At 39.5% G+C, this 16,344-nt stretch overlaps 1 protein-coding gene across 1 annotated transcript in view; it reads left to right on the top strand.

Annotated features, from left to right (window-relative positions):
- The first annotated feature begins 667 nt into the window (after positions 1–667).
- The window catches only part of LOC123237628 (solute carrier family 22 member 5-like), a 72,810-nt gene continuing 57,133 nt past the window's right edge, over positions 668–16,344 (top strand). The window contains exon 1 of the mRNA XM_044664667.1: positions 668–1,147. Coding sequence (XP_044520602.1) covers positions 668–1,147 — 480 coding nt within the window. The remainder of the gene's footprint in view (positions 1,148–16,344) is intronic.

The raw sequence follows: 16,344 nt of genomic DNA, 5'->3' as shown, positions 1-16,344 counted from the left end.
AAGGTAATAGTGTTATTGCTGGGTCAAAAAGTATACTCAGTCTGGAATTACTCTCAAAGAGTTATAAACCTCTTATTTTTACATCACCTCCATTTCCATATACTGTATCCTCTCTGCTACCTGGCAAGCCATCCCTTGCAACAAAAAGAGAAAAAGAGCAACTGCAGGGTTCTGAGCTATGCTCTCCAAGCCCCTTCTCTCCAAAGGGTCTCAGAAAGCCTCGTTTTCGACAGCGGAGTCTTGCAGGTGGTCCCTTTAACTGGAGCGTCCCCAGGGACTGGGAGCACTAGGAGCCTCAGCTCTCTCCCGGACCACTCTGTGCCCAGCCAATCGCAGCCACGTCTCTCCAGGGGCTCGACCAGGAAGGTTCCCCACCCCCACACCTCCCTGGAGGCCTGTGCGCGCGGCTCACCCCCGGCCTATGGAGAGAGGCTTCAGCCCTCCAGAGCGGGACGGGGACAGTCCCTTGGGGAAGGCAGGATCCAGAATATCCCGAGCTACCGTGCCAACGGTGCTAACGGCCGGAGGAGGCCCAGGGTCAGTGGCCCCGCCCCCGGAGCCGCCCCACGCCCCAGCGCCCCGCTCCTCCTCCGCCGATCCGCTTTCCCCTCCCCTGCTAGTTAAGGCCCTGGCGGTTCGGCTGCGACCGCTTAGTCTGTCGGGTCGTATGCTCAGCGGGACCGCCCTCCCGCACTCCGCGCACGCGCTCTCCCAGGTCCGGGAGGTCTCCCATAGACCCCGCGCTGCCCGCGACATGCGGGACTACGACGAGGTGACAGCCTTCCTGGGCGAGTGGGGACCCTTCCAGCGCCTCATCTTCTTCCTGCTCAGCTCCAGCATCATCCCCAACGGTTTCAATGGCATATCCGTAGTATTCCTGGCGGGAGTCCCCGAGCACCAGTGCCAGGTGCCCGCCTGGGCAAACCTGAGCAGCGAGTGGCGCAACCATAGTATCCCGCTGCAGCTGCAGAACGGCCGGGAGGTGCCCAGAAAGTGCCGGCGCTACCGGCTCGCCGCGCTAGCCAACTTCTCGGCCATGGGACTAGTGCCCGGTAGGGACGTGAATCTGAGTCAGGTGGAGCTGGAGCCCTGTCTGGACGGCTGGGAGTACAGCCAGGACACATACCTGTCCACCATCGTCACTGAGGTGGGTGCTGGACTGGGGTCGGGGCTGGGGCCAGGGAACGCGGACGCGTGGTGCTGGGTACAATGCCCTGCGTAGAGCTGACCCCTAGAGGTATGTGGGCAGTGTAGACTGGAGTCACCTTTTAGCTCTTCTGGTGCTGCGAGATGCACGGTAGTGCTTTTTGCTAAAGTGCCTGTCATTCTAACCAATTCCTGCTCCTTTGCCTCTAATAACAGCATCACTATAGGAGATACACAAGAAATACAAAACCTAACTTTTCACCGAAGCCTGCTTGGTTCGGGCGTTTTCACTGGTGACTTAAAAGGATTTTTGAAGGGTTTATGACTTTCAGTCTCTCCCATAATGCACCCTTCAAAACACACTCAAAGTGGTGTCTCCAAAAATATACAGAATTTTTCCTAGAATTCTTCAGTTCCTTAGAAAAGAGGTAACTGTGATAGTCATCTACCTCCTTGCTCTATACTGGCATACTTTTTTTTTTTAATCAGGAAGTAATAGAACATTCCTGGAAGGTTAGATCTAGGACTGTTAGAAATCTGCTAAAATAAATGTTGTGATGCTAAGAGATACCTTAAACTTGTGTTTCTCATTTTGCAGATGGGGACACTGAGGCTTATAGAGAGGAAATAACTTGTTCATGGTTACATAGTAGCAGTGTCAGATATAGAAAGATATCCATGTCACCAGCCTTCCCTTTTATCAAGACATGATAAATAAATAGTGTTCATTTTTCAGGAACTTTTATTGGTAACATGAAAAAAATAAACAAGTCTTTAGCAAAATGCTTCTCTTCTCTAGCACACAGAAGTATCCTCCTTCCCTCAGAACAGATTTTTTCCAGATCATTTGATTGAAGGAATTGACTGCATTTTTTACATGAATGGAATGGGGATCCAAGTGATGTTTTCTATTTACTTGCAACTCATCCAATAGTTATCTACAGCCTAGATAACCATATCTAAAAATGAAAAAAATTAATATGCTCCTAATAATCCTTTCTTGTGGTTTTTGCATGCTATAAGTTGAAAGTGGTTTCATGAGTCTTAAATGAGAAAACGAGATAGACTTTGGTAGTTGTTCATATGCTATGATGATGGGAAAAAAAAGTTCTTCATTTAAATTGATATATTAGTGTTCACATCAGGCAAATGGCATAATGAAAGACATTCTGGAATCAGAGTAGGTGAACTCTCTCTAAAGTGTTTTTCCAGTTTTCACCTTCTTTGATACTTTGATTTCTTTTTGCTATGGGGATGGTCTTTAGTGGAAACAACATTGGATTTGGAGAAAGAGGCCCTGGATTTGAATCCTGACCTTACTACTTACTATCCTTGGCACCTTGGGCAAGTCCATTAACTCCTTAAAGCCTCAGTTTCCATCTCTGTTAAAAAAAAAGAGGGTGTTGTTAAGAGCAAGTGATTTATAAAAGCCTTAAACCCTGCATAAGAGTCAAATAGCATAATGGAAAGATCACTAGAGACTGGAATCAGGAAACATGGGCTTGAACTCATGAAGTCATGTTCAGAACTTTGCTACATTTGTGATTTAAAATTTTTGAGTCATACTTGCATAAACACCTGTTCCAACTTGACTACATGAGGAGACCAAGGAAATACATTCAATAGTAAGGCTGCCATTCCTCCAAACCCTTTCCCCCTTCTGTGGAGCCTGAAAGATTTCAGGGCTTTAGACTATACCAGTTTTTTTCTTCTTCCTGAATTGTGCTTACTGATAACTAAGAAGACTTCAACTTGGAGACAGGGAAGGGTTGGTTATTCCTGTTACAGATTTGTAGGAATCCAGTGTGATTTACTTTCCCCATCTCTGGTTTCAGGGTTGTTACAGAATTGTATGTCCTTGTTTCCCATCCAGCTGAACTTCACAGTCAAGTTGGCATATGGTTTCCCTCTCCAGGTAGTAAAGACAAAATAGTTCAGTGGAAAGAATGACAGACAATAAATAGATCAGTTACTTAACCTTTCCAGTCTCAGTTTATTCTTCTATAAAAACAGGGATAATAGTTATCTCACAGAAGTGTGAAGTGAGTAATAATTCTTAAATTGTAGAGTGGTCCATTTTACTTCTACCAGAATGGTACTTCTTATTCAATTTGACAAAAGAATGAAAAAGGCTTATGTTTATGCTTATGTATTCAAATACTTTAGATATGGCAGGTGTCTTATTGCCAGAGATTTTTAATCAATAGAGTTTCAGTTCTTCCATGGAAGGGTGATCCTCTTTGAAAATAAAAACAAACATTTGAAAATACCCTGGGGGGGAGGGGGACTCGGGTAAGGTGCAGAGGGATGCAGCTAGGTATCCAAGCCTGGAGTCATGGAGTTTGTAGGTTCAAATATGACCTCAGACATGTCTTAGCTTTGTGACCTTGGACAAGTCACTTAACCTCAATGGCCTAGCTCATATTGATCTTCTCTTGGAATATTCTAAGACAAAAGGAGGGTTTGTTGTTGTTGCTGTTGTTGAAGAAAAATAGAAACTAGGGGCCCGTAGAAATAAGATTTGAATGACAAAGTTTCCTTTGAAGGGAGGATTTGGAGTTGGCTCATAAATGGAGAGTTGTCTTTGTTCAACAAATATTATTAGGTGCTTCCTAGGCTTTGTGCTAAGGACTGTAAGTGCTTACTGTTAACCTACATGCTTAAGAATAATACCCTTGTTAGGGTTTAAAAGTGGGGGTGGGGTCCTTCCCCAGGTAGGAGAATTGAATTAGATGGTTCTCTTGGACTCAATGTCCCTATTGGTTCTCTCTTGGGCTTGATTCCTCCATTGGTTCTTTTCTCAGTCTGGGATTCTTTCTCTCTCATTCTCATGCTTTTTAAGCTTCTTTCACTACCTAAGACAGATAGATCATTCTGGATTTTTATCCTCTTGCATTAAAATACATTTCTCCCCATTTTTCTTCACTGACTTCTGCTATGGCAGTGCTTTCCCATGGGCTCAGAGCAATGCAGACTGCTGGATTGATGGGTAGTTATTGTTCAGTCAGTGATAATTAGTAACTGCATGCTTGGGGCCTTGCCTTTTTACACACTGGAGTGATTTATGCTGCCTAAGGAATGGCGCAAGAGCTGTGTGCCCTTTCCCCTACTTTCAGGTCCTCTGTTAGCTGGGAGGCAAATCTAGCCCTACCTAAATTTGCTTGAGTATCTGTAGGCCCTGGGCTTATTGTGTTTTTTTGTTCTCTGGGAGGGACAGTCACCACTGGCAGCTGATGGGCCTAATCTGACTTTGCTCTGTTTTTTTGGACCCATTTTCTTTCAATACCTGTGTGAAAATTTTTCTTCTTGGAGTGTGCTTCACCTTGGTAATTGGCCTTGTTGGTATTTAGCCCTGTGAGTTGGTTGGCTAGTTATTGTCCTTCTTACTCGTAGAGAATTAAACTGATGTTGGGACTGTCTAGTTGGAGTTTCTAATGAGGAGTCTGAAGCCTTCTTGGCACTGTTTCCTGGACTTATTGACCTCATTGTACTGCTATGACTAAGAAAACAAGGTTTCTGTGGAATTGGATTTTTGCTGATTTGTCAAGCAGCTTAAAAGAAGGCAGTTCAAATAGAGAAAAGAGAAATAAGGGACTAAGTTTAACAAAAAGAGCACTGCTTGCTTTAAGAAAATTTTTCATAAAAGTTCCCCTGAGTTTTTGTTGGGTACTCTTCTATAGGCTGTTCCTAGATGTCTTAGGGAAATGGCCTATGTAAATTAGGAGACAGATAGATGCAAGTCTGAGAGCTCTGGACCATTTAAATACTTTTTGCTTTTCTCTCCCAGAAGTTCCTGGAACATTGGGAGCCTTTCTTCTCTGATCACCTTCATCAGCTCTCCAGTTTTTCTTTCATCCTGCTATTGACACTGCTCTAAATGCTAGGCAATTCCCAGCTGGATCCTGCTGTTCCCTGCTTCCTTGCATTGGAAAAAGCAGAAAGGTCTGGATTTCAGCACTCCTTGTTCCTTCTTTTCCCCAGGAGTTCCCTCACCCCAGACCATGCAAGGGAAAATCACAGGATCATAGATCTAGATTGGAAGGGAATTCATAGTTTCCTATTTTGCAGAAGAGAAAACTGAAGCCCAGGAAGGTTATGATTTGCCCAAGAACACATGGAAAAATCTTCTAAATGTGTATAATGGAAAGTAGGTTTGGAGTTAAGCCTTGGGTTCAGTTTTTATCTCTGAAACTTACTAGCTGTGTAGCCTCGACAAATGTCCAGTACCCTCATCTGTAAAATGGAGATAATAATAGCATCTTCCTAATGGGGTTGGTATGTACTATGTAAATGTAAGCTTTAAATTTGTTATTTAAATGAGTTCTTTAGTTCTTTAGTTCAACTTCATCTTTAAGAAGCAGAAAGTGAGGCCCAGACAAATTAAGTGACAGTTGCTAGCTATTGGGGAAATCCTCAACACAAATGTCCTTATATCCTTAAAGAGAGAAATCCCTTCCACCTCAGTCCATTTGTTTGTTTATGTGTGTGTTCAGTCATATTTGACTCTTTATGATCTCATTTGGAGTTTTCTTTTTTTTTTTTCTTTTTTAAACCCATACTTTCTATCTTAGAATCAATACTCTTTAAGAATCAGTTCCAAGGCAGAAAAGCAGTAAGGGCAAGGCAATTGGGGTTAAGTTATTTGCTGTGAGAGTCACACAGCTAAGAAGGGTCTGAGGTCAGATTTGAATTCAGGCTCTATTCACTAATACACCTAGCTTGTATTTTGTTCATATACATCAAGTAGCAAGACTAGATTAAAAGTTTAATTAGCATTAGGCTGTTGCCAATTGGATTAGCTAAACTCAGAACAGAGAGAAACAAACATGTATAGGGTTTTACATAGCCTTAGAGGTAGCATTACGTAAGCTGGGCAAAAGGGAAGTATCAGATGAGGATGCTTGGCCATTTTCTTTATTCGAGGGGTTGAGTAAAGTGATTTAGGGGAAAATGTGTTCACCTTGGGGTTAGAACACCCTATCCTTGGATCTTGGGAGTTGCCAAAGATCTGGTTTGTTCCAATGAGATATTTTTCCCTTTAGTAAATCTCATCAGAATATCCTGGTGGGGCAGAAAATCTCATAAGACAGTGGAGTGGAGGTCTCTTTCCAGTTAGAATTAGTAAGCTTATTCTCTTATTGAATAAAATATAGTCTGAGGTTGGTTTCTATTTACATAGCATCCATAGCTCTATTTCTTTTATCTCTAAAATTATGTTTTCTGCAAAGATGTTTCCTCCAAACTCACAGGTTTTATCTAATTCCTCTAAATAACACCGATAAAGTACTAGAACCAGGATTCAAACCTAGGTCCTGTGACTCAAACTTTGCGGTGTCTTAAGACAGGCACAACACTGTTGGTTTAAGGTAGACTTGAGGATGTCTACTCTAAGCATATGAAGACTTTCCCTGGCAGAATGGGCAGAAGAGAACAATTTGTTCTAATGGCCATGAAGGCAGCTAAAGCAGGCCCTCTGGAGTGCTTAGAGCTAGGTTCAGACATTAATACCAGTTATTTTGACTTATGTGCTGCCACTGGACTTCCAACTCTGCCTCACTTAAATCCAATTTACAGGCAAGTCAAGCCATCACTCTCATGATGTCATTGGTCATTTTCAGAAACAAAAAGCAAGCAATAGCCTTAATGAGTGTTTTGGCTTTGTTTTAGGATTGGCTTACCACTGCCTTCCCTTTTCTCTTTCTCTGATTGGCTCCCTTTCCCCTTCAGATGAATAAAGGATCTGGGAGCACCAGAACAAAACACAGACCTCAGAACCTGCAGTCATTCTCAGATGTTTGTGAGAATATGACCATGCATGTCCTAAGATGAAGATGATAATGATAACTAACATTTAGCACTTGAAAACCTGCAAATGATTTACAATAGCTAGTGCTTTAAGCTTACCAAGGGCTTTACACAGATCAGACTATCATTTGACTAACATATTACCTTGGCCAAGTTAGCTAAACTCAATTTTCCCAGCTAGAGAATGAAAATCAGGGTTTCCTGATTGAGCAAGTACCGTGTTCTAGGTACTAGGTTATATGGGATTTTAAAAAATTAAAATAACCAAGTCCCTGTCCTCAAAGATCTTGCATTCTGGCAGCAGGTAGGTTAGGGGAAAAGCCTCCAATAAAACTATAATGCTGAGCAGAATAGAGTCAGTGTGAGGAAATAGAGAGGGAGTTAGTGGAACCCAGATTAACATTCTACCCCTATCATATGCTTGATAATGTGACCCTGGGCAGATGCTACTCTGGACCACTCTAAAACTGTAAGTTAAAGAAAAGGTGTTCACTTGAATTGTTAGAAAAAGTTTCTCACTAAGAGTTCCCAAGACTTATGAAATCATAGGTTTAAAAAAATGGCATCTGTTCTAGGAGAGTACACAGAGGAAGAACTCAACTCTAGCTATGAAGACAAAGACTTAATGCCTCTAAAGCTGAAATCTAAAGATGTCAATCTGAGAAGGACTTTGAAAGGCAGGGAGGATTTTGATAGTTAAAGGTTGACAGAGTAAGACATTACAAGTAGAAAAGAAGCATAAATAAAGGCATTGAGTTAAGAGCTAAAAGGAGGTAGGATATGTCTGGTGAGAAGTTAGACAGACTAGCCAAGGGGAGTCCTGTGGGAGATTCAGGTAAGTTTAGGTCTGATCTGGAGGTTTTTGAATCCTATCAAAGGAATGTGATCTCCAAACCAGTTCAGTAGCTTATAATTTATTCCCAAGTAGTAAAAGAGTACTGGCCAGGGGTTAGGAAATTAAGGTTCGAAGTAATAGCCATTACTTCTCTATGAGACTATAGATGAGTTATAGTTCCTCTCTTAGACTCAGTTTCCCCATCTGTAAATGTAAAAGCTGAAATAGATTGAGTGGCTTACCACTGAGGTGTCGTGTATGCCTATCATCCTTTGGCCAAAATTAATTCATGAGAATGTCTGAGTTATCATCTTGTTAATGGGCAAGCATTAGTAAAACATTAGCTGGAAATGAACAGAGTTTTCATGCTCCTTTCCTCTCCTCCCTAAAAATGTACCACCCACCTCAGCCTTCTTTCTTTCTTTCTGCTTGTCCTCACTTTTTTCCCTACCATTATTTTGGCCTAATTCCTTTAAGGGCCTGATTCCTTTAAGGTCTAGCCTACCCTACCTTTCAAGGTCAAAATTAATTAGTAGTTAAGGTCATTTTACCATTTACACGAATAGCAGATGACAAAGGTCTTCTAGAGACAATGATTTCTTTTTTTTTTACTAATGAAATTATCTACCTAAATTAAATTATTTATAAAATAGTAGTGATAAGATCACTGTAAAATCTCTCTGATACCATTGAAAAAAAGTGTGTGTGTGTGTGTGTGTGTGTAGCAGGGCAGGTAGGTGGCTCAGTGGATTGAGAATCAAGCCTAGAGATAGGAGGTTATGGGTTCAAATGTGGCCTCAGACACTCCCTAGCTATGTGACCCTGGGCAAATATTCTAAGAATGCTTAAAAATGCATAAAAAAGGCCCCTGTCCAATGAAAGGATGCCTATCACTGAACCAGAGGAACCAGATCCCTTGTAGCTCTAACATTGTGCCCCAAATCCCTCTGAAGATCCTTCCAGGATCTGATTGATCCTGGGCCCAAGGAAAGTAAATTCCTTCTGCCTTTTGTAGTATTTAGTCAAATAAAGGTAGATGGATTGTGGCAAGAGGAATTGGGCTAAATACCATATTGGATAAGTTAGTATTACACAAAGGAAAGGTTTTGTTCTAAAGCGTATCTGTGCCTTATGGCATCCCTAACCCAGGCCACACAGTGCACAAGGAAAGAGAATGGAGAGTTTTCTGTTCTCACTACAGAGATACAACACAAAGAATGGGCCCTATTGATGGTACATCAAGAACATTATAGGATCATAGAAAGGAATCATAGAACCAATCTACTTGTTCTAAAATTGAGGAAATAGAGATACAGTTAGATAAAGACCTTATCACAGGTACTGAGGAGTAGAGCTGAACCTTTCATTCATATTCTTGAAGTATAAACCTAGCATTCTTTCCATTATACTAGGCTGCTCCCACTTTTTATGGATGGATAGTGACTTAAGTGAATTTGCTGGATGTGAATTTAAATTTGCTATAGTCCTGATATAAAACAAAAGAAGTGTAGAGTAGGAGTCAGGAGACTTTTGTTAACTTGCTATACCATCATCTCAAAGGTAGTCTAACTGTGATGTGGAAATACTCAGATGGAGCCCTAAACTAATTTGCATAGATATCCTCCATTGGTCCATGGTTTTGTACAAAGCATCCTATAGATGGCAAGTAGCTTCCCACATCTATTGAGATGATACAGGACAATGGCACAGGAACACTCATTCCTAATAAAATCGATTAACAGCTTGGCCTATCTTGTGCATTTATTTATTTGCCTACTGTCTGCCTCTTTGAAGTATGAATTTGGTGCAGGTCCATTGTTAGTGCCTGGACATATCTCAGTGGCCCAGGCTTCAGTTTCCTGTGCTCTTGCCTCTCAGTACTTGGGTTGGCAGGACAGAGTTGATTATTTTAGTATTAGAGAAAAATACCAATGAAGCAAGCCTGAGCACAAGATAGAACTGGAAAGCCAAGATACTTCCTAACCCTAAAATTCTATGATGATATGTCAGTATTTGTCTTTTAAAACAATACAAATTAGTTTCACTGATCTCTCACTTGATAGTACCTCTGTGATTTGAGGGTTACCCTCTTGCTAAAGCTACTATAGTTTTAGTGGTTGTTAAAGTACAGTCATTCTGATGGATTTCATTGTGCTCCATACCCAGAATGTTTTTTTCTATAAAAATCCCAAAATATGGGTTAGAGGGGCTTGGAGTATTGTTGTATCCTGAAGCAGTTTATTTGCCCAGAGTAGAATGTTGGGAGCAGGGCTTGGCTATGCCTTACTAACCTCATTCTTTACTTGGGCCAAGGCATGAAAGTAGAAATATATTAACAAAACTATATTATTTCTGCCTATCACTGGGGAGATAGCTGGAGAGCTTCTATTTGTAGCCAGTCAAGACCCATTGATTCTTACCTAGATCCTTGTCCTGACCTTTATCTTCAAAAGGTACACTAGAGATGGAGTTGGAATGAACTCCATTGAGTCTTTCCCAGTTGGGTAACCTTGTGCTGGTTATAACCCAGGTAATGAATCCAAAGATTGAGCAAGTAAACTGAGATTTGAGCCTGGGGCAAAATAGAGCTCACAGTTTTTACTGAGAACAAGCTATCCCCTTGACTTTTCAGCTCTTTTTTTTCCGTTCTCTGGTACCGCCTTCTTTCTCATTCTCCTATTCCATCTGCTAGTACCTCACATTTTTCTTTTATAAATGAAGAAAATGGCAATTATCTTTGTTATTTGCCAACTGCTTAATATGCCTACATGCCTATGGAAGCTTTCCAAAAGCCTTAAGCCAGTAATAATCAAATCCTGTTATAAGAAATGACCCTAGGCACAACTCCTTTAATATTTACCAGACAGCTATGCTGGGAGCTGGTCCAATTCTTCCTTTGAATCTAGATCTAAGTCAGATCTAGGTTTTCCACACAGGGTAATAGAAATTCAAATCCACTTGAATGACTGGGAGAAGAGGGAGGAAGTAGTGGAGTTGGCAGTCCTTGAATCCTTTGTGGGAATGCTTTTGCAGTGGTGGAACAGGTATTTGGATATAGAGGGTGGCATGGAAGGGAGGTAAACAGGTCCATCTTTTTAAGGCTACTAGTTTACACAGTTGATTGCACACTGGACCTGGAATAAGGAAGACTCAAGTTCAAATTTGGCCTCAGACAAGTATTGGCTCTGTCTAGAGTGGGTAAGTCACGTAATCTGTTTGCTCCATTTTCTTCAACTGTAAAATAACATCTATCTCACAGGGTCGTTGTCAGGATCAAATGAAATAATATTTGCAAAGCATTTTGTACCTGGCACATTGTAGGCCCTTTATAACTGCTAATTCTTTTCCTCTTCCCTCCTGCCTGTAGACTAGTACCAGAAACTCAGAACACAAAGATAAACACAAGAATTCTCCTCTGGTTACTCTGTGTTTATGAGAACATAGTCCTGAATGAACCAAAAAAGTATTACATGATCAGAAACAATAAATGAACTAACTTTACATGAAATCTGTGTGTTTTTAAAAATACAATTCTATGATATCACTCTCTTACCTTAGATAGGACATTTAAGAAGAGTCTCAGTTGGGATTTCAGGGTGGATTAGAGGATGAGAATCAGTTATAGTATCAGCTTCTATTAATCTCAATAATAGAAACTTCAGGAAAATCAGAAAGAAACAAAATATCTAGAAACAGCAACAAGAAAAATAAGAGAGGCCACAAAATAAATAAGATGGAAGACTAAACATTTTCAGATTCTTCTCAATTAGAGAAACAAACCTCTCCAGAACAGAAACTGATGAACCAAAGATAAAACTACAGCTATTTTTGTAATTTAGGACACTTTGAATCCAAAAGAAGGAAATAAAAACCCATGAACTGACATTTATACTGAGTTTACTCAGTACTCCATGCCCACACTCCAGGTTGGGCAGTGGAGCTGCACTAGCTGATCCACATGGACTAGAGACAAAACCCAATAGCACACTCAGGTTCTCCCCACCTCTTTCCAGGGCTATGTAGATTCAGGTCCTTTCAGGTGCCTAGGAGATCCCAGCTTCAGGCTGTGGAAGTCTGCTCTGGCCAGGACAGATAGCTTTCTTGCCTCTTTACCACTCTAGACCAGGGAAGATTCCTGGGACTACCCAGATAGCACTGCCTCAGGCAGAATTCTGTTCAGCAAAAGGTCTCTGCCAGAGAGCCAGGATGGAGGAAAAGTGATAAGACTGGAAGTAGAATTCCATATCACATCCAACTCCACCCCATCCTCTCCAGAGCCACCTAGATCCACCTACAAAAATCAGCCTAGTAGCACTAATGGGGCAGCTCTCTGAGCTGAGACCTAAAAAACAGAGGAAGCTGGATAAGATCCCAGGGTAGGACACAGTATGTGTTGGGGGATGGGGAAGTACAGGGGGAGAGATGCATTAGAGATCCACTAAGACTGGGAGAAAGTGTTCAGCCTCTAGCTGGGACCAGTTCTATCTACCCAAAATTCAATTGGGGCATATACGTAGGCTGCTTTTGCCCATCAATTGCCTCACGTGGCAGGAGGCCAATATGCCAAGATTCAGCTATCCAGACAATCACTATCACAGAGAAGCCAAAAAGTGAATAGGAAAAAATCAAGGGGGAAAATAGACTGAAATTACCAAAGGTATCAAGAAGAAAGAATCCTCAAAGATCATGATCATAAACAGATAAATCAATAGGGAAACAGCAGAAAGAAATATGCCTACCAGATCTAGTTCAGACATCTATGGATAAATACCACAAAACAAAGGGAAATGATCCAGCATTTGATAAGATGCTGTTCTTCACAAGTTTAAAAGAAAAATGAGAAATCTGAGAAGAGAATGTATGGCCCATATATCAAAAATGATGAACAGAATAGAAATATCTGAACTTGTACTGTTAATTCTCACCAAAGAAATAAGAGAAAACATTAAGTTGGGAATGTAAATACATAGAAGTGAAGGAAAATCCAGAAGAGAAGAAAACAATAGCATTAAAAGAAAATATGCTCACTATGTAAGCAAAACATACTGATCTCAAAGATAGGATATATAAAGACCAAAGGATCATAGGTCTCCAAAAAGAAAACGTTAGGACAAAGAAAAATAATGAGCAAAGCCAAGTAAAATTCACATATCATCTTAAAACATCTGCAACATCAGAGAACTGAGACAGTATTATGGTAAAAATATACTGGCTCAGCTATAGATATTAATAGAGAAATTTGGAAAGATAAAATAGAATGGTTAATGGTTATACTGAAAAAACTGAATAATGATGTTGATGAAGTAAGAATTTATAAATTACAGGTAACATGTAGGGAGAAAAAATCCCTGGAAGCAGCAAAAAGCAAATTTTATGCTGTGAAACATTAAGCAACTAATAACATAAACAAATTGATGGTGGGGAAAGAAATCCCACAATTTAAAAGCTGTTAACAAAGATAAATAATGATCAATCTTAAAGATAGTTTATTTTTTTAAAAAAGGAACTAGAGAGAAACAAGTAAATGGTCAAAGATAAAAACTATCTCAAAGTGAAGTACACAAATTTGGAGCTTAATTTTTTTTAATGAATATGAAAGAAATTAAATTAAATTTGTAAAAATTGGAGTGAGCTATCTTTAAAGATATTGCAGGGGGCTGCTGGGTAGCTCAGTGAATTGAGAGTCAAGGTCTAGAGACGAGAGGTTCTAGGTTCAAATCTGGCCTTAGACACTGGGCTTGACCCCCATTGCCTAGCCCTTACCACTCTTCTGCCTTGGAACCAATACATAGTATTGATTACAAGATGGAAGGTAAGGGTTTTATTTAAAAAATATATATATTGCAGGTTCTTCCTCATTTGAGGTCTTCCAATAGGGTTGGATGACCATATGTTAGGGATGTAGTAGAAGGGAATTTCAATCAGGTACAGGTTAAACTTGATAGCATATAAAGGCCCTTTCAATTCTAAAGATTCTGTGATTGTGTGTATGTGATATTTCAGAACAATAAATAAACATTTATTTTTTTTTAAACATTTATTTTTTTAAAGAGGATTAGGGGTAAAGAATAGTGAAACTAAAAGCAGCCCTTCAATTTTTAATAAGGGGAACTCAAACATTAAATAGACATTATTAATAATATTGACCTTGTTTTAGCTTGGTTTCATTAAGATAATTTTCATTACACTTAGAATTAGAAGCATTAGAAAGGTTATACTCTTCAAAATTACAAAGCAAAGGGGCAGCTGGGTAGCTCAGTGGATTGAGAGCCAGACCTAGAGATGGGAGGTCCTAGGTTCAAATCTGGCCTCAGACACTTCCCAGCTGTGTGACCTTGGGCAAGTCACTTGACCCCCATTGCCTACCCTTACCACTCTTCTGCCTTGGAGCCAATACACAGTATTGACTCCAAGATGGAAGGTAAGGGTTTAAAAAAAAAATTACAAAGCAAAGAATGATAGGAAACCAAGAGTCACATTTATATTGTTATATGATAATACTCCTATAAAAATAATTCCTCCTATAAAAATAAAAAGTTATCATTTAGATTAAATAAAAAAACAAAACTCAAATGATGGTTTACTTAGAAAACCCTAAAGAGGCAACTAAAAAGCTAATCAAAACAATAAACAACTGCAGCAAAGTTGGAAGATATAAAAAAAGTCCACATAAATTGTCAGCATATTGTGTAATACCAATAAAACCCAGCAAGACAAGATAGAAAGAGAAATTTCATTTAAAATAACTCCAGACAACATGAAATATTTGGAAATCTGCCTACCAAGATACCCACTGGAACTATATGAACACAATTATGAAGCATTTCATACAAATAAGAAAAGACCTAAATAACTGGAGGAAAATCAATTCCTCATGAGTAGACAGAGCCAACATAATAAAAATAACAATGCATCTAAAATAATTTATTCAATACAATACCAATCAAAGAACCAAAAATTTACTTTCTAGAGCTAGAAAAAGTAATTCATCTGAAAGAACAAAAGGTCAAGAATATCAGTGAAAAATCAAACATGCAAAGGAAGGCGTCCCAGCACTATTGGATCTCAAACTATATTACAGAAGTAAATTAACACAATTGCCATGCCAGTACTTGATCAATTGAAAGATCTCAATAGTTGGGGCAAAAATTACAGTTTGACAAAAACTTTTGGGAAAACTTTAAAGTAGTCTGGCAGAAACTAAGCGGAGAACAATAATTCATACCATATACCAAGACTGGCTCAAAATGGGAAATGATCTAGACATAAAAGATGACATCATAAGCAAATTAGTAGAATAGGGAAGAAATGACTGGTCAGATCTATGGGTAGGGGAAGAATTCATGACCAAAAATAGAGACAGGAAAGATCACAGGAAATAAAATAAATAATTTTATATTGTTGTTCCTGTTCAATTTTTTCAGTCATATGTGATTATTCATTTGGGGTTTTCTTGGCAAAGATACTAGAGTGGTTTGCCATTTCCTTCTCCAACTCATTTTATAGAGGAGGAAAGTGAGGCAAACATAGTTAAGTGACTGGCCAAGGTTCACACAGCTAGTAAATGTCTGGGGTTAGACTTGAAGTCAGGACAATGAATCTTCAGATTCCAAGTCCAACACTTGATCCATTGTGTCACCTAGCTGCCATAATTTCAGATTACATAAAATTAATACCATTTGGCACAACAATATTAAACTGTGTATGCCTTTTGACCCAGAGATACTGGTACTAGATCTATACCCCAAAGAGATCAAGGTAAAAGGAAAAAAGACTTGCAATTCCAAAATATTTATAGCAGCCCTTTTTTGTAATAGCAAAGAATTGGAAAGTGAGGGAATGTCCATCAATTAGGGAGTGACCAAACAAGTTATGATGGAATTATAGAATGCTATTGTGCTATAAAAAATTATGAAGGATAGAATTTCAGAAAAACTTAGGAAGACTTGTATGAACTGATGCTAAGTGAAATAAGCAGAACCAGGGGAAAAAATTATATGGAATAGAAATACTGTACAGTATGGGAAGACTAAGTAACTGTAATCAAACCTAACAGCCAATCACAATTCAGAAGATTCATGATGAAAATTATTATCTACCTCCTGAAATAGAGCTGATGAACTCTGAGTCCAGACTGAAGCATTTTTTTTCTCTTTTTCTTCCTTTTTTTTCCTGGGGAGGGACCTGGCTAATAGGGAAATTTTGGGGGCATGACTAAATATTTGTAATGGGTTTGTGTTTTCTTGCCTTCTTTTTTTAAAATTTTACTCTTTTTAAAAAAAATTTCCAATTTTTGACATTTGTTTTCTGAAATTTTGAGATTCGAATTCTCTCCCTCCTTTTCCCCCAAAGCAGTCTGATATATGTTATATCAGTGCTTTCATACAATACATATTTCCATAGTCCTCATACTATGAAAGAAGACACATATTGGCTTGGCCTGTCCATGAGCAGTTGTTTAGATCTGACTTTATTTGTGTGATTTTGGTAAGTATACTTCCTGTGTTTTATATTGTCTACAGTTATTTTAAATGGAATTTCCATTTCTATCCCTTACT

This window comes from Gracilinanus agilis, chromosome 2 (assembly GCF_016433145.1).
Source record: "Gracilinanus agilis isolate LMUSP501 chromosome 2, AgileGrace, whole genome shotgun sequence".
NCBI lineage: Eukaryota > Metazoa > Chordata > Mammalia > Didelphimorphia > Didelphidae > Gracilinanus > Gracilinanus agilis.
Note: the sequence above shows the minus strand (reverse complement) of the source record. Positions and strands in the feature narration are given on the sequence as shown.